The sequence below is a fragment of the Schistocerca piceifrons genome, chromosome 4, assembly GCF_021461385.2.
Source record: "Schistocerca piceifrons isolate TAMUIC-IGC-003096 chromosome 4, iqSchPice1.1, whole genome shotgun sequence".
Taxonomy (NCBI): Eukaryota; Metazoa; Arthropoda; class Insecta; order Orthoptera; family Acrididae; genus Schistocerca; species Schistocerca piceifrons.
This window is the reverse complement of record NC_060141.1, coordinates 555,875,319-555,899,804: the sequence shown is the minus strand read 5'-3', so window position 1 is coordinate 555,899,804 and position 24,486 is coordinate 555,875,319. Positions and strand designations below refer to the sequence as shown.

Below are 24,486 nucleotides of genomic sequence, written 5' to 3'. Positions count from 1 at the left end.
TTGGGTCCACTGTAATGGGTAGTTATGTCAACTAATCATGTAGTGATGGAGCCATCCTTATCTGACCATATGTGCATTAAGTTTGAGATTGAAATGGGAGTAAAACAGACCATGGCCTGTAGGAATCCTAGGAAAGCGAGCTGAGACTCATATGGGAAAGACGTAAACTCATGCTTATCTGAAGTCAGAACTTCAATAAGGGAACTTGTAGACTTTGAGGTAATGGCAGATGCAGTGACCACTGCCATTAAAATCTCATCACCAGGAAGTGCATTCATAGTGGAAGGTACAGCTACTTGTGCTAGACGTCCTAAAATCCCCACTAGAATACCAAATAATCCAGGAGGAACTTTTAAGGGAGGTGGATGATGGGTATACAAGGACAGCGAGTGAGATGCTGGATATGGTACTTGAGACTCACTTCTCTCACTGCACTCTGGCAGATAACACAGACCAAGAATCAATCCCTAAGAGACACTGGTTTACAGGTAATCAAAAGGAAAACTGTGAATCTGCCAAAGAATGTGTTGACTTAAAAACAAAATCCAGTGGTCAGTGTGAACACTCACCTGTTTACGTCTCCAGACCCACATGGTCTTCTTAAAGCCCTACCAAAACAAGCAAGGGTCAGCCTAGCAGCAGGGATCATTCCTACTGCTTGGAGGACAGTGAGGGTTGTTTTCATTCTGAAGCTGCAGAGAACTGGTCATACCAAGGCCATTGATATGAGACTGAGCCTCCTGTCTTTTACAGATATCAGACACACTGATTAATGTGCATACTAGGGAGAAAATGTTAACTGATGTTCCTCTACATGTAAACCAACACACACCTCAACACTACAGCACTTCACCAAGTTTTCCTGGACATCAAGAGAGCTTTTAGCAATATGGCCTTCAAATAAGTGGTTAGAGTTTGAGAAGGGCATGGCACTGAGACCATCATATGCAGGTCAATTAAGACTATGCTAAGTAGAAGAAAGGTCAAAGCCACCATGATGAATGAAAACATGATGATCAACACCACCTGGGAGTGTGTAAAGGAGGGGTCTCATACTCACTACAGTAGAGCCTAGTAGAGAATGAACTCATTGAAGAGTTAAATACTAGTGGCTACTTTTGCCAAAGATACACAGATGATTTAGTCACAGTAATGCTTGGCGAATTTGCTAGTACTGTTAGAAAACTGGCACATTTTGCACTAGTCATTGTGGAAAACTGGTGAAGAAAACAGGATTTAAGGGTCAGTCCAAAGGAAACTGTTGTAGTGCCATTTACGAGGAAGCAAATACAACACACATACTATAATCTCTAGCTCCCTGATGAAACTCTACCGGTAGAGGAAATAATGAAGTATCTAGCAGTAATCCTGGATGTGAAACTATCAGGGGCACCTCATATACAAATATGTGTTCCAAGGCAAAAAGTGCTCTTATGAGAACTAGGTGGTAAAAACTAGAGTCTAAACTCCAGGAGTATGTATTGGACATATGCCATATAATATAATAATTTATGAGGCTAGAGAATGGTAGAATAAAGTGGAACAGAAAGTGGCTGCTAAGGAGTTTGGCAAAGTTCAGAGACTGGCCATAACAGGCAGAATTAGCAGCATACCAATACAGTGAGTGTGGTAAATATAGGAACAGTGGAGAAATGTCAGCTGATCATACAATAACTTCTGTCTGCTTCAATAAATCTTTCAGTGCAGTGGACGAATGAAGCGTGACACTGTTCAGGAGAGAGTCTGATGTACTGACAGGTTGAAAACACGTGAAGGTGTTGGGGCCAGAGTATATGGGGTATAGCCTACACTAGAGACAGCAGTCTCTTAAGTGAAGCTGGTCACAGAATGCCAGGTGGAAATAAACACAATCAGGGTGTGTGAAGAGGAGAATTTGTGTGGGTGCTACAAGGATCATAGCATTTACATTTACTCAGGCAGCCAAGCAGCTCTTAAATCTCTATCAGCTCGTGCTACAAGATCAAAGATTGTTGCACAATGCCATGAAGCCCTTGTGAGGCTAGGGGAAAGCAGCACGGTAAACCTGTTGTGGGTCTCTGGTCAGGACTACAGGAAGTAGTGACAGTGAACTAGTTGCCATGCTAGCCAGGGCAAGTGCAGTGATTCCATTATTGGATCCGAACCCGTCCTGACCATCATTCAGGAAACGGTAAAATAAAAACTAAATCAGTGGATCACGAGGCAGCACACAGAATATGATCCAAAAACAAAAACATCAAAAGCTAACAATTATGAAACCATGTTCAACGAGAAATTCTATAATCCTGGACTTGCACAGGAGACAGATGAAATTTTTGGTAGGACTTATGACTGGCCATGGGAACTCACATAAACACCTACACATGGTGGTTATAGATGAGGAAGCCCCTAAGTGTAGACTAAGTGGCGAGAAGGTTAAGCACACCACATCTAATCTTCCAATGTGAAGTTCTGGAGAGCAAAAGACAAAGAATAATCGGGTCAGTAGAACCTGAATAAATTGTGTCTGCCAAGGAACAAGTAAAGGTCTCCTACTACTTCTTAAGGGTACTACTTGGCCTTACTAGAATCACAGAGCAAAACCGCACAATAAACTATTTCAGTGTGGCCAGCAGTGGGCTAAGAGCACTGTTGTTTTTGTCTCCCTGCATTAATCAAACAAAATCAATACTGACCACATCCACACTGCACACTTTCTTCCATTGTAAATTTGCTATCAACATTCGCTCACAGCTCAAAAACAACAGTAATATATGTAAAGACAATACTAGAGGCATAATGACTTACACTATAACAGTCAGTCTAAGTATGGTATACAAACAGGAAAAGGATTCTACATCTACATGATTACTTGGCAATTCACAATTAATTGCCTGGTTCACCAAACCACCTTCAAGCTATTTCTCTACCGTTCCACTTGCGAACAGCAAGCGGGAAAAACAAACACTTAAAGCTTTTGGTGCAAGCTCTGATTTCTCTTATTTTATTATGATCATTTCTCCCTATGCAGGTAGGTGCCAACAACATATTTTCGCACTCTGAGGAGAAAGCTGTTGATTGAAATTTCATGAGACGATCTTGCCACAATGAAATACATCTTTGTTTTAAAGACTGCCACACCAACTTGTGTATCATATCTGTGGCACTCTTTCCCCTATTTCGTAATAATACGAAATGAGCTGATCTTCTTTGGACTTTATTGATGTCCTCTGTCAATCCCCAACTTATGCGAATCCCACACTGCACAGCAATAGTCCAGAATAGTCAGACAAGTGTAGTGTAAACATTCTGTTTAGCAGACATTAAGCCATAAAGATCTTTGATTATTTACCCAGCGACATGAAAAGTCTGACAAATAATAAAAATAAGATTCAACACAAATTACAATCACAACTGCTTATCAACCCCTTCCACAAAAGTCAAATACCACTGCAAAAAGTCCCAATCATGTGTGATTTAGCTACGCCACTATACTAGAAGGAAAAAGAATTTTTTTCTTGCAGTGTGACCAAAATTGGAAAAGTGTTTATTGCATCTATTTGGAGCCTAAACAACAATCCATGCAATGTCTGCATTGTAATTCACCAAAACGGAAAAAGTTTAAACAAGCACATTCTGTACGGATCATAAGCTGTGCAAGATTTCATTGAGTAAGTCTTTGACAGGCAATGATGTATTTAATCAAGGATCAGAGATTATTTTCCCAGTGTTACATACTTCAATTCATGTCTCATGAATGTTTAAAGCAGGATATTGCTTCTATCTGTAAGTACCTTTTCAGATCTTACAGAAAGGTAAATACGACACAATGTGAGAACATATGACAAAATGCGATAACGTATTTGTCAAAAATAAGTAAACAGTAAATTGTGTGTAAGCAAAATAACTATCTATATTTCCTTACCTGCGAATCAAATCCAAGAATTTCATGTGATATAGATGATGTCCTTCCTGACTGTACTTCGTGGAGATGACGGAACATGTTGAGCCGAGCACAACCTCTGCCATTGTCCAACTGTCCTTGGGTGAGTACTCCAAGCAACGTTGACTTTCCAGCATCTGCACTTCCCATTACAGCTACACGTACCTCAATGTTGTGTTGGTCATCAGGTACCTCAAGTAAAATACAACTGTTTGTCAATCATACAATACGATACAAGATTGACAATCCTGCTGCACAATGTTTAGTCAAAACTAACACAATCAACATGAAAAGATGGAACTACAACAAGACGGTGATTAAAAATAATGATCTAATTTTAACAATTTATACTGAGAGCCATACACTACAAAACAGGGACTAAATGCAAAATACTTACAAAAATCATGCTTTTCTTATATTTTGCAATGTTATTATTATTGCCCTATGATCTATTCATATAATATTCTAAATTACAACACAGTACATATTCCAGGAAAGAAAATAGTACCAATGACCTCAGCAGTTTGGTCTCATAAGACCTTACCACAAAAGAAATTTGTGTTGACAGAATGGGTATGGCACAGAGTCTTAGAGAAACCCAACTCGATGTTGATCCATCAGTAATTGTGTTTTAACCTCAGTCTGAAACATGATGAGAACTACTCAACTGAAGGCTTTTCATATACAAGTGCCTTGTGTTAATGATAAAAGCAAACATGCTGGTGCCACCAAAACACTCTTAGAGTATAGATTCTGTGGTTAATTTTCAGTGATGTAACATTTCATGCAGATGATAAATTTAACTGTCATAACACCATAACCTGCATGTATGGGGGCTCAGTGGCAGCAGAAGGAGTGTGTGTGTGTGTGTGTGTGTGTGTGTGTGTGTGTGTGTGTGTTCCCCCCCCCCCCCTCCCCCCCCCCCCCCCCCCGTTTGGGGTTTAAGGGCGCTCAACTACTGAGGTCATTAGCGCCCAGTCACAATTGTTAGAGCAAATAGAATCTAGTAAAACTCAAGGGGGAGGGGGGGGGGGGGGGGACACCCCACAAAGTTCTTAAAAAGATGCAGATAAAATAACTGAAGGAGTTAGATGTCTTTGGACAAGCCAGTCAAAGTAATGAAACGAAGAACACGAGCAGCTGCTCGAGCGTCATCAGCTAAAATATCCTGTAAAGTAGATGGCAGAGACAGGACAACACGAGATTGACTAAAACGGGGACACGACAATAAAACATGGCGCACTGTTAATGCATGACCACAAGGGCACTGCGGGGCTGGGTCACCGGAGAGCAGGTAGCGGTGGCTAAGCCGGCAATGCCCAATCCGCAACCTGGTCAGAAGGACCTCTTCTCGCCGAGATGGTCGGGAGGAGGTTGTCCAAGCAGTTGGGAACGGTTTTACTGCCCGGAGCTTGTTTCCTTGAATTGATGACCAAGTATCCCACCACAAAGACACAAGCCTCTTACAAACAACCCCACTAATGTCAGATGACGGGACACAATGGGAGGCTGGCCGAGGCAGGAGGAATGCAGCCTTGGCTGCAGCATCAGCAGCCTCATTCCCAGGCACTCCTACATGGCCGGGAACCCACAGAAAGCTGACAGGAGAGCCATCAGCAGCAGAAGAATGGAGGGACTGCTGGATCTGTTGCACCAAGGGATGGACCGGATATGGAGCTCCAAGGCTCTGAAGAGCACTGAGTGAATCAGAGCAGAGTACATACGATGAATGGCGGTGGCGGCGGGCATACTGAACGGCCTCATGGAGAGCAAAAAGCTCAGCCGTAAAGCTGGAACACTGGTCGAGGAGCCGGTATTTAAAGGTGCCGGTCCCGACGACAAAGGCACAGCCGACACCATCGTCAGTTTTGGAGCCATCAGTGTAAATAAAGGTGTGACTGGCAAGTTGCGCGCGAAGTTCGACAAACCGTGAGCAATAAACTGCAGCTGGAGTACCCTCCTTCGGGAGCGAGCTGAGGTTGAGATAAATATGAACCGGAGCCTGGAGCCACGGTGGTGTCGGGCTCTCACCCTCTCTGAAGGTGGTAGGGAGGGCAAAATCCAATTGTCGAAGCAGGCGACGAAAGCGGACTCCAGGGGGCAGCAGGGCAGACACATACAACCCATACTGACGGTCGAGAGATTCAGCGAAGAAGGACTGATAAGAGGGGTGGTCGGGCATTGACAACAACTGGCAGGCATACCGACAAAACAGTACGTCGCGCCGGTAGGTCAATGGTAATTCGGCAGCTTCAGCATAAAGACTCTCGACGGGACTAGTGTAGAATGCTCCGGTCGCACGACGTAACCCCCAATGGTGGATGGAGTTGAGACGGCGTAAGAGGGATGGCCGAGCAGACGAGTAGACGAGGCTCCCATAATCCAGCTTTGATCGGACGATGGACCGATACAAGCGAAGCAGGACAGTGCGATCCGGTCCCCAAGATGAACCACTAAGAACTCTGAGGACATTAAGGAATGTGTACAACGGGCAGCCAAATAAGAGAAGTGCGGAGACCAACAAAGTTTCCTGTCCAGTGTGAGCCCTAGAAACTTAGTTGTTTCCACGAATGGGAGAACAACGGGACCGAGATGTAAGGATGGCGGAAGGAACGCTTTATATCGCCAAAAGTTGATGCAAACCGTCTTCTCTTCAGAGAACCGGAAGCCATTTGCCACACTCCATGAGTACAGGCTGTTTAGAAAACGCTGAAGGCAGTGCTCCAGGAGGCATGTTCTCTGGGCACTGCCGTAGATCGCGAAGTCATCAACAAAAAGAGAGCCTGAGACATTAGGTGGAATGCAATCCACAATTGGATTGATCGCTATGGCAAAAAGGGCTACGCTCAAGACGGAGCCCTGAGGCACTCCGTTCTCCTGGAGGAAGACGTCGGACAATACGGAACCCACACGTACCCTAAACTTTCGATCTGTTAAAAAGGAATCAATAAAAAGGGGCAGGCGACCGCGTAGACCCCACCTGTGCATAGTGCGGAGGATACCTCCTCTCCAACAGGTATCATAAGCCTTCTCCAAATCGAAGAACACTGCTACCGTTTGGCGCTTTCGCAAAAAGTTGTTCATGATGAATGTCGACAAGGTCACAAGGTGGTAAACAGCGGAGCGGCGGCGACAAAAGCCGCATTGAACATTGGTAAGTAGCCGTCGAGATTCAAGAATCCAAACTAACTGAGCGTTAACCATGCGCTCCATCACCTTACAGACACAGCTTGTAAGAGAAATGGGGCGGTAACTAGAAGGAAGGTGTCTATCCTTCCCGGGTTTGGGTATAGGAACAACGACGGCGTCACGCCAACGCATGGGGACTTGACCTTCGGTCCAGATGCGATTGTAGGTACGAAGAAGGAAGTATTTGCCTGCCGGAGAAAGGTGGGCCAGCATCAGAACGTGAATGGCATCTGGCCCCGGAGCAGAGGACTGGGACAGTGCAAGTGCACGTTCGAGTTCCCGCATAGTAAAGGGGGCATTATAATTTTTCAGATTCAGCGAGTGGAAGGAAGGTCGCCGAGCCTCTTCTGCCTCTTTCCTGGGAAGGAAGGCAGGGTGGTAATGGGCGGAGCTTGAAACCTCCGCGAAAAAGCGGCCGAAGGCGTTGGAGACATCCACAGGATCAACAAGGACCTCATTACCTGAAGTCAGGCCAGGTACCGAGGAGTGGGCCTTAATGCCCGACAGCCGGCGCAGGCCACCCCAGACGACAGAAGAGGGAGTAAAACTGTTAAAGGAGCTGGTGAAAGAGGCCCAACAAGCTTTTTTGCTATCTTTGATGACTCTACGGCATTGCACTCGGAGTCGTTTGTATCCAATACAATTCGCCAACGTAGGATGGCGGTGAAAGGTGCGTAAAGCACGTCGTCGAGCACGGATAGCGTCTCTACAAGCCTCATTCCACCAGGGGATGGAAACACGACGTGAAGAAGAGGTAGTACGAGGAATGGAACGTTCGGCAGCATGGATGATAACAGCCGTGAGGTATTCGACCTGACTGTCACAACTGAGAAAATCGTGGTCCGGAAAGGTCGCCAGGAAGGAGTAAAGTCACCAGTCAGCTTTTGGTATGTTCCAGCTCGAAGGACGTGGGGATGGGGTGTGGTGCAGGAGACGAACAACACAGGGGAAGTGGTCGCTCAAATAGGTATCAGAAAGGACATACCACTTGAACCGACGGGCAAGAGTGGTAGAACAGATCGAGAGGTCCAAGTGGGAGTAGGTATGAGTAGAGTCCGAGAGGAAAGTCAGGGCGCCAGTATTGAGGCAGACAAGATTGAGATGGTTGAAGACATCCGCCAAGAGGGAGCCTCTCTGACAGGATGCAGGAGAGCCCCAAAGGGGATGATGGGCATTCAAGTCGCCAAACAATAAAAATGTCGGAGGAAGCTGAACAATCAGGTGCATCATGTCAGCCCGACTAACTGCGGATGACAATGGAGTGTAGACGGTACAAACTGAAAAAGTAAAAGCAGAAAGAGTAATACGGACAGCTATTGCTTGGAGTGGGGTGGTTAATGGGATGGGATGGTAATAGACATCATCCCGAACGAGCAACATGACCCCACCATGAGCTGGAATACCGTCCACAGGGGTGAGGTCAGACTGCTCCGAGGTATAGTGGGGAAAAGCAATACGGTCAGTTGGGCGCAACTTGGTTTCCTGGAGACCAAGGACGAGTGGACAGTGCAGGGGGACGAGCAGTTGTAATTCCTCCCGATTAGATCGAATACCTCTTATGTTCCAATGTAACAAAGCCATCGCTTGTCAGAAAAAAGGGGGAATGAAACGGGTGAAGAGCTGGTCACCTCGACGGCCGCGGAGGGCCAGGAGGCAGATCCTGTTCCATCGAGTCGTCGCCAGCTGCGGCCACTTTCCCGGGATGCGTAGGAGGGGCAGCATCATTCGCTGACGAGAGGCCAGCTGAGCGCCTGGCAGCAGAGCGTCCCGGCGAAACTGAGGACGGCCGGGAGCAGCGACTCACGGATGGAGCGTCAGACGAAACGCGCCGGGGTGGAGAGGGGGATAAAGACTACTTCTTGGAGGCCTTCTGGGAAGTCCGATGAGGCACGGGGATGGTGGGCTGGACCCGAAGAAGGTCCTCACGCGCGGGGTCCGTTTTGGAACGCCGGACATCGGAAGCCGGGGTCCAGAACGTTCCCTGATGGACGCCTGAGAAGAGGATCGCTTCGCAGGCGGCGGAGGGGGAGGAGGAGGAAGGGTGGCCCCTGGGGCAGAGGGGGCACGGGACGCGAGGGAGGAGGATTTGGAAGGGAGGGATTTGGGAGGCGGAGGCATAGACCCCGGATGGGGTGAGGAGGTGGAGGGGGAACAGGATAGGGGTGAGGATACTGTGGAAGGAGTGGACACGACTGAGGCAAACGAAGTTGTCAACGTCACGGGATGGAGGCGGTCATACTTCTTCCTGGCCTCAGAATAAGAGAGGCGATCCAAAGTTTTTAATTCTTGAATCTTCTTCTCCGTCTGATACGCGGGGCAGTCTAAAGATCTAGGCAAGGGGATGCCAGGACAATTGACGCACCGAGGTGGTGGGGTGCATGTATGTTCCTCACGAAGCGGACGTCCACAATCACCACAAAGGGGCTCAGCCTCACACCGTGACGACATGTGTCCAAAGCGCAAACACCGAAAGCAGCGCATAGGAGGCGGGACGTAAGGTCGCACTGGTAGCACATCACCTTTACCTTCTCCGGGAGAACGTCCCCCTCGAAGGCGAGGATAAAGGCCCCGGTGTCGATGCGACGGTCTTTGGGGCCGCGCTGGACTCGCCGGACAAAATGCATGCCTCGGCGCTCCAGGTTGGCCCTGAGCTCCTCATCAGATTGCAGCAGGAGGTCCCGATTAAAAATAACCCCCTGCGTCCTATTCAGTGCCAGATGCGGGACAATGGACACTGGGATGTACCCTAGTCGGTCGCACGCCTGGAGCGCTGCCGACTGAGTGGCGGTGGTGGTCTTTATAATAACGGACCCCGAACGCATTTTACTGAGAGCCTCGATTTCCCCGAAGATGTCCTCGATGTGCTGGACAAAGAACATGGGCTTGGAGGTGGCGAACGTCCCCCCATCAGTCCGAGAACAGACTAAATAGCGGGGGAAGTACTTCGCCCCAAGCCGGCGGGCCTGTCCTTCCTCCCAGGGAGTGGCCAAGGGGGAAAGAGCAGGAGAACCAGAACCAGGGACAGTACCTTTCTTTTTAAAAGACTCGGCCGCAGAGCGACCCGATACATGTTGACGTTTCATCTGCGAAACGTCCGCCCCGATACCACCCACTCTGATCAGGGGCTCTCCCCACGGGCGCCACCCAGCCTCAGCAAGGGCCACCTGGCAGGATGACCGTTGCCGGGAGTCCTGATGCCCCAAGGAGACCGGCATCTACTCCTTGGCCGACGTGGGGAGGGTGCAGCTCAGGTATCGGCAGTACGATCCCTGTGTTGTCAGGGGGCTACAACCTAGAGGGTACATGTCGACCCCACCACAATGGGCTGGCTACCGTGCTGGATTTCGGGTGCCATGGAAAGTCCATCATGATCGTAGGTGCAGATGGGGACGCACTATGGGCGTAACTTGTGCAACCTATCAGGTGTTTAGGCCCAATTTGAGGAATAGTGGGTGTGGTTACAACGCCGTTACAATGCTGAGTACCAAGGTCGTAGTGCACTGAGGACCAGTGAGACACCACGTAAGGCGTCCTTCCCCAAAAGGCTCATACTTCTGTAGAATTTTGAAAAATAGAGGTCAAACCCCAAGGGGGACCATCACATGGAAGGCCGAAACGGTTGAAACTCCTTTTAGTCGCCTCTTACGACAGGCAGGAATACCTCGGGCCTATTCTTACCCCGGACCCGCAGGGGGTGTGTGTGTGTGTGTGTGTGTGTGTGTGTGTGTGTGTGTGTGTGTGTAAGGAGTGTGGGTGTTTTTGAGGGCAACACAATGACTGGAATGAGCTGCAGTTATGGTTTTTGCCACAACTCCATGAATGAGGACTATGGCAATTTCATACTCCAACAGTATCCCCCCCCCTTTTCCTACACATGTAATCACTGGCACAACTACGTATGGCAATTTCTAAATGACGCACTGTATAATTATAGACAGAAAGCATAGTACCCACATCCCAAATCTTTAACCTGTAAGCCCAAAAAATCAGTGACAGTAACTTTTGTTGGTGAAGAGATCTTACATAATGTGTATGACAATCTATTGGTTATGACCTGTAGATTAAAACTGAAGAAACTGCAAAAAGGTGGGAATTTAAGGAGATGGGACCTGGATAAACTAAAAGAACCAGAGGTTGTACAGAGATTCAGGGAGAGCATAAGGGAGCAATTGACAGGAATGGGGGAAATAAATACAGTAGAAGAAGAATGGGTAGCTTTGAGGGATGAAGTAGTGAAGGCAGCAGAGGATCAAGTAGGTAAAAAGACGAGGGCTAATAGAAATCCTTGGGTAACAGAAGAAATATTGAATTTAATTGATGAAAGGAGAAAATACAAAAATGCAGTAAGTGAAACAGGAAAAAAGGAATACAAACGTCTCAAAAATGAGATCGACAGGAAGTGCAAAATGGCTAAGCAGGGATGGCTAGAGGACAAATGTAAGGATGTAGAGGCCTATCTCACTAGGGGTAAGATAGATACCGCCTACAGGAAAATTAAAGAGACCTTTGGAGATAAGAGAACGACTTGTATGAATATCAAGAGCTTAGATGGAAACCCAGTTCTAAGCAAAGAAGGGAAAGCAGAAAGGTGGAAGGAGTATATAGAGGGTCTATACAAGGGCAATGTACTTGAGGACAATATTATGGAAATGGAAGAGGATGTAGATGAAGATGAAATGGGAGATTTGATACTGCGTGAAGAGTTTGACAGAGCACTGAAAGACCTGAGTCGAAACAAGGCCCCCGGAGAAGACAATGTTCCATTGGAACTACTGACGGCCGTGGGAGAGCCAGTCCTGACAAAACTCTACCATCTGGTGAGCAAGATGTATGAAACAGGCGAAATACCCTCAGACTTCAAGAAGAATATAATAATTCCAATCCCAAAGAAAGCAGGTGTTGACAGATGTGAAAATTACCGAACTATCAGCTTAATAAGTCACAGCTGCAAAATACTAACACGAATTCTTTACAGACGAATGGAAAAACTAGTAGAAGCCAACCTCGGGGAAGATCAGTTTGGATTCCGTAGAAACACTGGAACACGTGAGGCAATACTGACCTTACGACTTATCTTAGAAGAAAGATTAAGGAAAGGCAAACCTACGTTTCTAGCATTTGTAGACTTAGAGAAAGCTTTTGACAATGTTGACTGGAATACTCTCTTTCAAATTCTAAAGGTGGCAGGGGTAAAATACAGGGAGCGAAAGGCTATTTACAATTTGTACAGAAACCAGATGGCAGTTATAAGAGTCGAGGGACATGAAAGGCAAGCAGTGGTTGGGAAGGGAGTAAGACAGGGTTGTAGCCTCTCCCCGATGTTGTTCAATCTGTATATTGAGCAAGCAGTAAAGGAAACAAAAGAAAAATTCTGAGTAGGTATTAAAATTCATGGAGAAGAAATAAAAACTTTGAGGTTCGCTGATGACATTGTAATTCTGTCAGAGACAGCAAAGGACTTGGAAGAGCAGTTGAATGGAATGGACAGTGTCTTGAAAGGAGGATATAAGATGAACATCAACAAAAGCAAAACAAGGATAATGGAATGTAGTCTCATTAAGTCGGGTGATGCTGAGGGAATTAGATTAGGAAATGAGGCACTTAAAGTAGTAAAGGAGTTTTGCTATTTGGGGAGCAAAATAACTGATGATGGTCGAAGTAGAGAGGATATAAAATGTAGGCTGGCAATGGCAAGGAAAGCGTTTCTGAAGAAGAGAAATTTGTTAACATCCAGTATTGATTTAAGTGTCAGGAAGTCATTTCTGAAAGTATTCGTATGGAGTGTAGCCATGTATGGAAGTGAAACATGGACGATAAATAGTTTGGACAAGAAGAGAATAGAAGCTTTCGAAATGTGGTGCTACAGAAGAATGCTGAAGATTAGATGGGTAGATCACATAACTAATGAGGAAGTATTGAATAGGATTGGGGAGAAGAGAAGTTTGTGGCACAACTTGACCAGAAGAAGGGATCGGTTGGTAGGACATGTTCTGAGGCATCAAGGGATCACCAATTTAGTATTGGAGGGCAGCGTGGAGGGTAAAAATCGTAGAGGGAGACCAAGAGGTGAATACACTAAGCAGATTCAGAAGGATGTAGGTTGCAGTAGGTACTGGGAGATGAAGAAGCTTGCACAGGATAGAGTAGCATGGAGAGCTGCATCAAACCAGTCTCAGGACTGAAGACCACAACAACAACAACATGACAAATTTAGTTATTGCCTAGACATTTCCCTTTCAACTGTTAGTGGACATAATGAGTACTTGTAACAACATCGCAAAAAACTTCAGGTGTTTGGGTATTTTGAAAATTTTTCCTGTTTTGTAGCATATTACCATCAATAAATATAATCAGTTCATTCTTTTCGAAACACTCAGTATTATTACTATCATTCTTACCTTTCTGACAAGGACCTCTGCTACTTTTCTGCCATTTCCATTCTCATTATCAATCAGTCTCTCTCTCAGTATTGTGGTTGTGGCACCTAACTTGAAAGCCATCTGCTGAAGTGTCTGCAGGCTTGCAGACATTTCATAATCTGACAATCCTGCCAAAACTCCATTATCTTCTACACCAATTTCATAAATGGCTTCACCCTGGCCCTCACGCAGTCGCCATTTCATCTTTGAGGAAAAAAGAAGATAATTAATTATTCGAGAAACATAATATAAATAAAAAGTACTAGAAACAATTATTATTATTATTATTATTATTATTATTATTTCAAATACGAGATTTTCATTAAGTTCCATGTCAATGGCAACTGATCAATCTTACTTAATTTGTTACACTGATGTAAAGTGAATGACTTCATCCCCTGATCTAATTCTAAACATAGCACATTAAAGACTGCAAGGGAGAGAAATTATTTATTGTGGACATATCTGAAGAACTCTAATCAAATTTATTTTCTCCACTGTACTATTCCATCTTCCACAGGTACAACCAAGTCACTTACTGTATGAAAAATTCTGAAATCTACATGAAGCAAGACTGTATCACTAAGAATCAGCAGCACCACACAATTAATTACTTTAATAAATTTGAAAAATCTGTCTTTACTCAGAATGTAAATGACGAAGTGACAGCCCTTGGGTAACTTTCCAACTGCGAACATAATATTATTTTATTGGAAGCTACAGGGAAAACCACAGAGAAAAACAGTTTATAAATGTGAATAAACCAACAAAAGAAAAAAACAAAAGGTTAAAATGCAAATGAAAAGTCCACAACAATGATGGAATACAACACGGTTGTCAAGTACTAGTTTTCATTTATTTCATGTACAACTTCTAACAGATGAACCTGCACAATGACAAATGTGACTGTGACCTCTCCTAAACAGTTATTTCAAGGCAATATAAGAATGTTCACACACAGTGATAAGGTTCTGAAGGAAAGGGAGGGAGGTTAAAGAGTTCAGCAACTCAATGACATTGAATTCATTAGAAACACAGGACCTTCCTGCTTCCAGGCAGATATGATTGCAGTGCTCTAACCATTGTGCTGCCCACCATGGGATGTATGTATTCACCATCTAAAATATTTCTACTAGAAAAAGGTGTTTCCTTGTTAACAGTTTTGAGTGTCAATCCGTGTAACAGCTGCAAAATACATAGTAAAATTCCCACTTACTAGGTGACAGGACTCACAGAGACAAAAAGATATATACAGGGAGAGTCAAAAATGACTTTACAACTTTGGAATGGTATAGAAATTTATTGAGATAACTTACAGAATCAATAGACATGTCATTTTGTAGCAAACAACCTCAAGTTTCCCATAAAAGTGTCATGCGTCATTCTGGTTCGATGCAACTATCATTTGTGATGCAGCATACATCCCAGTGGTAATCAATTTTCTCCCACACTCATTGCAGCAAATCAGGCATAACTTGTGTAACACCAGCATAGATTCAATTTTTCAGGTCAGGTAAATTGTTTAGTAGGAGAATACACACGGTTTTTAACAAAACCTAAGAGAAAGAAATCCACTGGTGTCAAGTCTGAGGAGCAAGGTGGCCATGCAATTGGCCCTTCATGGCCAATCCACTGACCTATGAAGCAGTTTATCAAGGAACCCTTGAACTTCCGTGAGGAAATGAGGTCGTGGACTGTCTTGCTGGTAGTAAACCCTGTCTCGGTCATCTTCATCAACCTGTGGAATTAAAAAGTTTTCCAGCTCTCCCCAACCTGTTCAATATAACAATCAACATGCGGGTGACCTGGTGATTTACCATGCTACTCGTCTCAACAAAGTTCTTGTGTCAAGAGTAAATTGTAGGCCTGCTTGGAGATTTTTTAGCATATTCAATGTGAAACTTACGCAAAACAGTTGTTGCAGAATTTGTTTCATGAAACCAAAACACACAGCGAGCATGCTCTGCACCAGTGGAAGTAGTCATTTTAACTGACCACTATGCTGGCACTCATGGTGGCGGAATGGGGTACTAATGCAATACGTGGATCAATTTTGAGGATGTTTGCTATAAAATGACACACCTACCGACTGTAGGTCATCAAAAATTTCTGTATCATTCTAAAATTGTATCCTTTTTGAATCACCCTGTATAAGGCTTTCAGAAGCAGGAGAATGAAAGAAAGGAAGACTTGGGTTTAGCATCATGTTGTTGGTGAGTTCAGCAGATCGAGAAGAGGGTTGGCCAAGGAAAGTAATCAGCATTTTGCTTTTCACTGAAATCAGCCCAAAATATGCCTTGAAGATTTATAAAAATCATGGGAAACCTAAATCTGCATCACCAGAGGACATTCTTTCAAATTATTGTAGAGGTAAGATCTTTCTCTAACTGTGGCACAAGACTGCCCACACAATCTACATATAATTTGTAATTGTGTAGGATTGTGTTCTATCGTACCTAACACATACTTATTTTCTGATTAAAAAAGGTAAATCTGTCCACAACCCACAGATGGATCTGAACACTACAAGAGTTTTACTAAGAACAGTTTTGCTGGAAGAGGAATGCACATGACTCCTCAACTTAAGCACTAATTTGCCCAACCAGTTATAGTGGAACAGTTTAACACAGCCTCCGAGTCACTGTACTACTTGGCATCTTTCAAATAAAAAAAAAGTGACAAAAAATTCTTGCACTGACTGAGTACTGAAACCTAGACCATGAGTTTTGTACAGTGTGACACTTCCCTAAAGAGCAACTAAGTCACAGCATTTTTTGATGACAAATGTAGTATTACTTTCAGAAAAATCACTTTTGCAAGAACAATCTGCAAATCTATACATACGTGTACCTGCTTCTCTGTATGGGATATTAAGTCTAGGAGTACACACAGTGTCAATGTCCGTGTGCTCTTTTTCATCAAATGACCACCACATTCACTTCCACATCCTCTGTAGATAATCAGAATGAGCACACTAATCACAACCTCCAATTCAAATTCCAGTTAGTCAGCATGTGCTAATTAGTTATACTCCTGCCAAATAGCTGCCTCATTTCTTGACAATGGGCAGGCTCCAATTGTTTGTCAGCTCTAGCAGTGGTACTACAGATAACTGGAGGCAGTCTACTACTTGGAACTAAAAGTTATTCTCCAGCTAATCAGACCCACTGACCAAGTCTACTTATAGAAGCAGAGCCTCCTTCAACTAGTACAGGAGAGGGTGTGGAAAATTAATAACGCATTGTGTAGTAAATTCATTCATGGTGCTAGAAGGAGGAGGGCACAGAAGGAATGGAAATGAAGAAAACAACAATAAATGTGTGGGCATCACATATTGGCAAGAATTTAGTGAAATGAAATGATTTCTGATTTGGCTGCAATTAGGCAATGAAATAATTTCAAAGGCGACAAGAGAAAATTTGTGCCAGACTGGGATTCAAACCCAGATTTACTGCTTCTTGCGAATGTACGCCTTGATTACCTCAGCCATCCGGACACAACCCCCATCCAACCCAAATTCCCATTTTGTCCCACACTACTGACGTAAAAGGATTCCGAGTTTGAATACTGGAATGTCTCACACAAGAGCTTTCTCTTATTCTATGCAGCAGGAAATTGAAGAAAACTTATAGCTCTAAGAAGAATAACAGAGACATCAAATTTGAATGCTTTAAAATAGATATTAACTTTGCTCAAATATAAGGAAAATGGAAATTCATTCATAAACCACTCATCCTGTGCACAAGCAACACAGAAAATGAACACACGCAGTGCAGCACCACACAATGACAAAGCAGGCAGTAACCATTTTTTTCAAAAGATATGCTCAGGTTGACCGATATGCCTCACTGTACAAACATGCTTGTACGCGCAAGAGGACATTTAAGTGCTCTTATACAGCCTGAGCTGCATTAACAGAATAATCTACATTACTGTCGCTGCTAGGTACAGGAGAAAAATTAATTGGACTTCATGGTTTTATTACTAAAGCTGTCTGAAGGTCATTCGTGTACTAAGGGGCTGAGAGTTTGCAATGTTGTAACTGATTTTCTGTCATAGTTGCAAATCGTGTACTTCAAATTGTTTTGCAAGCACTTTTCAAGATAAAACCACATTATGGAAAAGAGAAGTCTCACCTGTATGAATATTTTCATGGACTACACTGAATTTATTTTCTTTTCCCAAGTGTCCGCAGTTTATATTTGTGATAACCAGCTACATCTTACCTGTGTAACAAGATGTTCAAAGCGCTGCTTAGATGGGCTGACTAACTTCAGCTTATATTCCACATTCCCCACCTGTGGCTCTGGTGGGAGCTGGTCTGTGAAGGTCTCACCACCATCTCCCAACTCATCAGAGTTCGCTGGGTCGAAGAGTCCGAGGAAGTCCATCGGTGCCTGTAAAAAGAAAGTTTCTGCTTTAGAAATCTCAAGGGGAAAAGTTGACCAAAACTGTTGTTTTTGCACAATGAAAGTAGTTAAGAAATGTTTGATGTCATAAACAAGTGATGGATATGGGAGAGGAAAAAAAATTATTGATATGGTATGCTGCTGTTCAGCATAGTTTTCCAAATCTTCACTACAAAAAATTCCTTTATTGAAAACACATTGAGTTTAACACGGTCTTTGATCTTTATAAAATACAGTGAAAAGGAGAAGAAAAAAATCTGGCGACTGGTATGCCATAATTGCAGTCCAGCACACAGAGTGAAAGTTACCAGCTGCCGGCTTCATTGTGTAACATGCAACTGTACTGAATGACCTACTTGTTCAATGGGTAGAAGAGTGAAACTTTCTTTACATCTGACATAATTCTATTTGATATGTGCATTGCGATTTGTAACAAAATGAAAAATAGTGAATGGCTCCTTTGACAGAAACATAGCTATATGCCTGCTTTTGACAAATATATCACATATAGCACACCCAACAGAGTCAGTAATGCAATGTTAACACATTTACATTTAATTATTCTAGAAATGAATTACAATGAAGCACTACAATTAAAAGTGCAGAAAAAAATTAGTTAATATGTATGGCTACCACACACAGAACTGACACAAGTTCCTTCTTAACTTTTTTTATAGACTTACTATTTGAAGATTACAAGAAGAAAACAAGCAAATATAAATCTGTAGAAATTGATGTATAACAGCCTACAAAATATTGACGTCCTTTAAGTGGCAATGTCATAGTGACACTACTGTCCCTGAAGCTACATGTTGAAAAACAAAGCAGCAGCTGAAGCCAAGAACCTGTGATGCCTCAGGCCTTCTGGCACAGTGCCTGTTTACGTTCAGAGCATTTTCAGCTTAAAAATAGAACATCAGCACAGCTACACAGAGAAAATATAGTTTCACTCTTTGATTACCAAACAAAATTAGCCTTGACCAATGAAAATTTGAACTATGGCTAAAAGAACAAGCCCCTAACAAATTAAAATAAAAGCTTCACGTGAACAAGAACATTAATTAGTCTGAACGAACACACTTGAAAAGTCACCTTACAATCAATCTGATATGGTAACTAAAATATTGTTATCATTTGGGTTTAGCAGACTGAACTCTTATTTTAAATATATAGTTCTTATTTATTAAAAAAATATATATACTCACAAACTAGTTATTGAAGTTTGCCAATTGTTTTCCAAAAAGAGTAAAATAAATTTTACAAAATTGCTTTAATATCAGAAGAGTGGTGAGCAGTGATAATCCTAACTGCAAAAGCAAGTAGTGCTTTAAGACTGTGTGATGCAATGTATTTGTGGAAGAGTGGGGATGTTTTCTTAGTAATAACAGTTTTAACTATCCCTCTTTGTTAATTTTAATTTTTTATTTTACCAAGATTACTGGCATCAAAAAACTGTTCCCATATTTCCATGAATCATAGGAATTATCATGTTGATAAAGACATACACAACAGTCATGTTAAAATTAAAAAAGGTAATGTTAACTGCTGCCTGCCTACTTTATGATATTTTGAGGTCCTCTGTGGGTGATTTCATAGAATTCAGAGGCTTCACAAAACTGAAACCAAAACAATACTACATTTTGATGCATTTATATGACATCTGCAATAACACCACATTTTTTATCAGTTCTTTGACCAAGCAGATTCTTAATATGCATCTTAAAATATTTTCTTTCCAATAGGTATTTTCTTGAAACAGATCATCTTTGAGTATCAAAGACAACTTTTCGTGCTACTACAATTATTACACAATTTGTATCTCTTTATGATAAGAGAATGGAGTAGATGAGGTATTTTAATTAGATGGTGATTTTCAGTACACTTAGTCATTATCATTTGGACTACAGAAGGATTCACAAAAATATTTACTCCAGATAAACTTGAGATCATGTCAGTGAAAGTGTCAGCTACAATGCTGTGAAAATCTCGACTAATGTTATGTATTGAACATTGAGCGCCACCCCCCCTCCCCCCTTCACCTGAAATTTTGGTTTGTGGTGACAGACTCATCTACAGCACAGCCTGAGGACTTGGCTAGATTAGAAGGCGATGAGTAGGTGAAGCCAACGAATGTGAAAGCGAAAAATTGGAGTGTGGTAAAAATTTGACTGGCTGCAAAGCCTATTATTTATGTCCATGCCATATTGAAAAATGCAAAGAGGGCCCAATATGTAACTTCTACCAAAATCATTGCCAACATTTCAAATGCAAGCATCAACTTGATTTCATAAGAAATGTGAAATAAGTAAAAAAGTTAAATACAATTTAGTTCACTTATTGCCCTAGTAAATACTAACAAGCATAAAACAATAAATAAATAAATAAATAAATAAAAAGCCAATCCGTACCAAGTCAGGACCGATGACCGTAGCAGTCTGGTCCCTTTGATCCCCCAAACCAACCAACCAACCGTACCGAGTCAGAAACAGAGAGATACCCAGCCAGGGCTATGAAAGCAAGGATTGAGTGTAACATATGTCAATTATAAATTCTAATTCCAAATAAATGGGCCTGAGTCCTATTTGTTGCAGTACAGTGTATGCAACATTAGTTACTTCTGAGTGACACACTCCCTTGTATCTACACAGTCATCTGAACTCTGGAAGTTACTGGTTAGAAAACAGTTGAGGATATTAGCTGCCAAAAATATTAACATTTTTCATTAAAGGTAATTTTTAACAGTAGTAGTTTCTCAAATTTTGCGTCCACTTTCCGATGGTCAAAATCAGCTTCCAGAAGTTATGGTTTCTTCATGTGACTTCTGTATTAATTGTTATATGTGATACTTTTCTATATTATGTACCTTTCTCTAGTTTGTGCAGGCACCAATGAAATATAAAATTATTAAACAGTATTTTAAGAGCTATGTTGGTACTCTATAAAAGTCTTGCAAGTGACGAGGACAAAAAAAGATGTGATAGGGGGAGGTGAGGATGCCGAAAATACTCAAAAATACAATAAATAGTTTTCTTCTTATACAAATGGCAATGTCATTCATATTTAGTTTGTTATCTAATTAGATCGAACCCAGAAAAATGACTGGATAAGAGAAAGTGAGTGTGTTAGAAGAAGGCTAAAAAACGTAGGGAGACAGTTGCAACATTATTTCAATTTTTCTTTAGTTATCCGACTCATTAACTGCATTTCGCACTAAAATATGTCGAGGGTTTTACATTAAAATAGTTGTGGCTGGATAATGTCTAACAAGTGAATTTCCTGCGTTATATTGTGTTCAAGCGAAACCTTTGTCAAGAGGTAACATACACGCACAATACTATGATGAAACTGCTTTTACAATTTTATTGTCATGTACGAGATGGTTTGCAACGTCCGTATACTTACGGATGTTGGTGATCGCTACTCCCAGTTTTTGTAATTAAGACGTAAACTAAAGTTTCTGAGTATAAGGATATGCATCGATAACATTCTGCTTATCAAAATAATGTGGTAAAGGGGCATTTCGTAAATTCTTAATCACCAACTGGCAAGCGCACAAACTGACAGTTGTCACAGCTTGTTTACAAACAAAGACAACAATACAATCAAGAACCAAAACAGAAAGCCACAAAAGCACGATGAGAATATAGTTAATGTATAACTATTTCGCTAGCAAAAACGTTGCAGAATTACTTACCGTACAACACAATTACACAAAAACCGAGATATATCAACATATCCTCTCTCCTGCTGCCATTTTCACTCTCTCTTCCCCCTCCAGTTTTATTTTTGCTGGTTGCTACGGAAGAGCAATGCTGCCAACGTGGATGCCGTTTTAATTGCGTCGTCAAGGTAATATATATCTGAATTAACTGAATCTACAATGCGAAAAGTGTAGCCTTAACTCTGTGCCTTACATTAATATTGAACAGAGACTAGACAAAAAGACGTTGTTGAGCTGTTTCTCCTTGTTTTCCATTTAGTTAGCTCCAGTGTGATAAGTATTCACTGTTGGCAAAAGATATATCCCGTAAGGCGGGAGTAAGTTGTCCCATGAATAACTCAGATTACATCAGTCAGCGAATTATTGCACTTGCAAAGGAAATCGAATTACTGTCGCTCTAATTCGACATTAAAAGGAAAGATTAAACACGTTCATTATTTGAAGGGCTTCCTTCGTAATCTCATTAACCTGCATTCAATGTCCACCGACAAATAAACAGCTAACTAATCTTTCTTTCGGGATGGCACAACGAAAGACGCAGCTATTGAATAAAGCACGCTGCTAGTTGCAATGATAGTCGTTTTCATAATTGGATATCGTTTTACTGAGCTGCAGATTTTAGAACATGATGCTCAGATTTGTAATATGCATGGTTTCATTAGCGATAATAGTTTTCTGTGCACGAAACTGTATACAATTTTACGCTACTACACGAAATCTGGCGTACGTCACGCAAAACAATTGTATCTCAAGGGCAACAGTTCAACGTATTATTGGGTACACATTGTTGAATATAATTGGAGTAACCGGCCTCTGAAGATCATGCGACAGTGGAGAAGTAACAGAATTATATTTCATGAAAATAACTGATGATATCTGCATCTAATGACTGATATAAAACGACATTAGAAAAAGGGTTACCAATGAGAAAGAATGCTGTTTCAATCAGAATGAAAAAGCGTCACTCATGGAATCATTAATCAATCATTATGTCACGGAATTCACTTTTAATGACGAACGTAACGTTATTTTATTGATTGCGTAACGGAATACGGAGTTACTTTCCCACTACTTGATAAAACAGTTTCATTATTTTTTTCTCGTCTCTCTTCCCGTGTTAATTTCTTATTATATTTCACTTCAGATTTGCTCATGAGTGTTTTAACCCAAAAAATCGAACATACGATCTGGAAGCCACTGCTCCATAATCAGAGTGATCACGGAATCTGTTATCTGAATATAGCTTTGAATATCAGAAAAATATTGCATGCGAAGATGAAGCACAATTTGTGTGTTCCGTTTTGCATCTTTGTCAATTTAATATTTTTAATCGGATAGTTACCGCTCTAACCAGAGTATTATTAGTAGTCAGAAGATGATATGATATAGCCTACCTACTGTATAGCCAATAGCTTGTTTCACATATCTCAGATCGCATGAAGTATGTTACAGTGTGACTGGAGCAGCGTGATTTATTCACAGATATTCGCTATTTATTTGTTGTTTCCTGCACCAATTGCCTGAAGCTCCCGGACTTTAGAGGCACAACTAGTTGCGAAGGCTCTGTATCGACAACTCTTTGTCCATATTTCCTTCACATAACAGCGAAACGGCGTGTAAGAGTTTCTAAACATGCGAAGCGTTAATTGCTTGGAGGCTCTGTTTAATTTATAACTTGTATTTCATAGCTAACGACTTCTTCGAGACGGGTTATGTGTTTCTCATTGTTATGTGCTACGATATGGTTTCTTTATATCAAAGCACGAAATCCGCAAGAAATAGGTTTTCTCATTAACATTAAACACGACAGTGACAAAAATCATGGAACTTCAAGGACGGTGTCCTTTACTAAACCGAAAGAAATGGATCAGTTACGACACCATTACAGAAGTAGCCAAGCTTAAAAATAATGGTTCTGAGAAACCTTGCAAATGCCGTATCATAACTGTATCCAATCCTACTGCTTGGCGTCAAATCCCGATCACTGCGGGATTCCATCTTTTCCCCTTGCACACAACATTGCCAGAGATGAGAAGAAGCATTAACGGTTAGAAGAAGTCATAGGAACATGTTGAGATTGTGTCGGTTGAGCGAATGTTAAAGTAAAAATTCAGTCAACAAATAATTACGATAGCAAGACAACATTTTGATTCGAATACTAAGATGATATTGTTACTCTGATCACGATGCTGATAATATGATGATTGATTCTCCACCTTTTAGTAAGTTTACTGGAGACACTAAATTCTTTTAGGAGAGTAAGAGCTGATCACGATGCTGATAATATGATGATTGACTCTCCACATTTTACTGGAGACACTGTAGAGGGGTTGTTAGTTCTTCTGTTCGAATAGCGATATTAGGTCGCACTTTCTTTAGCTTTTAGCAATAAGATTGCAGTAAGTAACGCGGTATTGTTAGCTCAGTGAGCCATCAGTGAACAGACCTGATGCTTTTCCGTTTCAAGAGATAGTTTGATAGGACACTGCGAGTTTCTCCATCCATAGAAATGAGTCAACGAGACTTCTTGCGGAAAGAGCGTGTACCCTTCTTCCCATTTCCAAGCACCTGTATAATTCATTTGTGCGTAAAACAAAATTTATAGTCAGGGCTCAAACAAGAATAAATGCCTCCAACCGTCACATCGCCTCCATCGAAATGAGGGAAGACTAGGGTTGAACGTCCCCTCGACGATGGAATCATCAGAGACAAAGCATAAGCTTGCATGGAAAGAGATGGAGAAGGAAATCGACAGAGTCCTTTTCAAGGGAACCAACTTGCTGTTTAGGGAGATCACAGTAAACCTAAATCTGGATGGCGGGACGG

The 24,486-nt window shown here is 42.2% G+C and overlaps 1 protein-coding gene across 1 annotated transcript in view; it reads right to left on the bottom strand.

Annotated features, from left to right (window-relative positions):
* The window catches only part of LOC124795244 (GTP-binding protein 2), a 56,328-nt gene extending 34,618 nt beyond the window's left edge, over positions 1 to 21,710 (bottom strand). The window contains exons 1-4 of the mRNA XM_047259177.1: positions 21,634 to 21,710; positions 17,757 to 17,927; positions 13,510 to 13,734; positions 3,905 to 4,114 (exon numbers count right to left, since the gene is read on the bottom strand). Of these exons, the coding sequence (XP_047115133.1) occupies positions 3,905 to 4,114; positions 13,510 to 13,734; positions 17,757 to 17,921 (600 nt within the window). The 5' untranslated portion in view covers positions 17,922 to 17,927; positions 21,634 to 21,710. The remainder of the gene's footprint in view (positions 1 to 3,904; positions 4,115 to 13,509; positions 13,735 to 17,756; positions 17,928 to 21,633) is intronic.
* Positions 21,711 to 24,486: the final 2,776 nt, after the last annotated feature.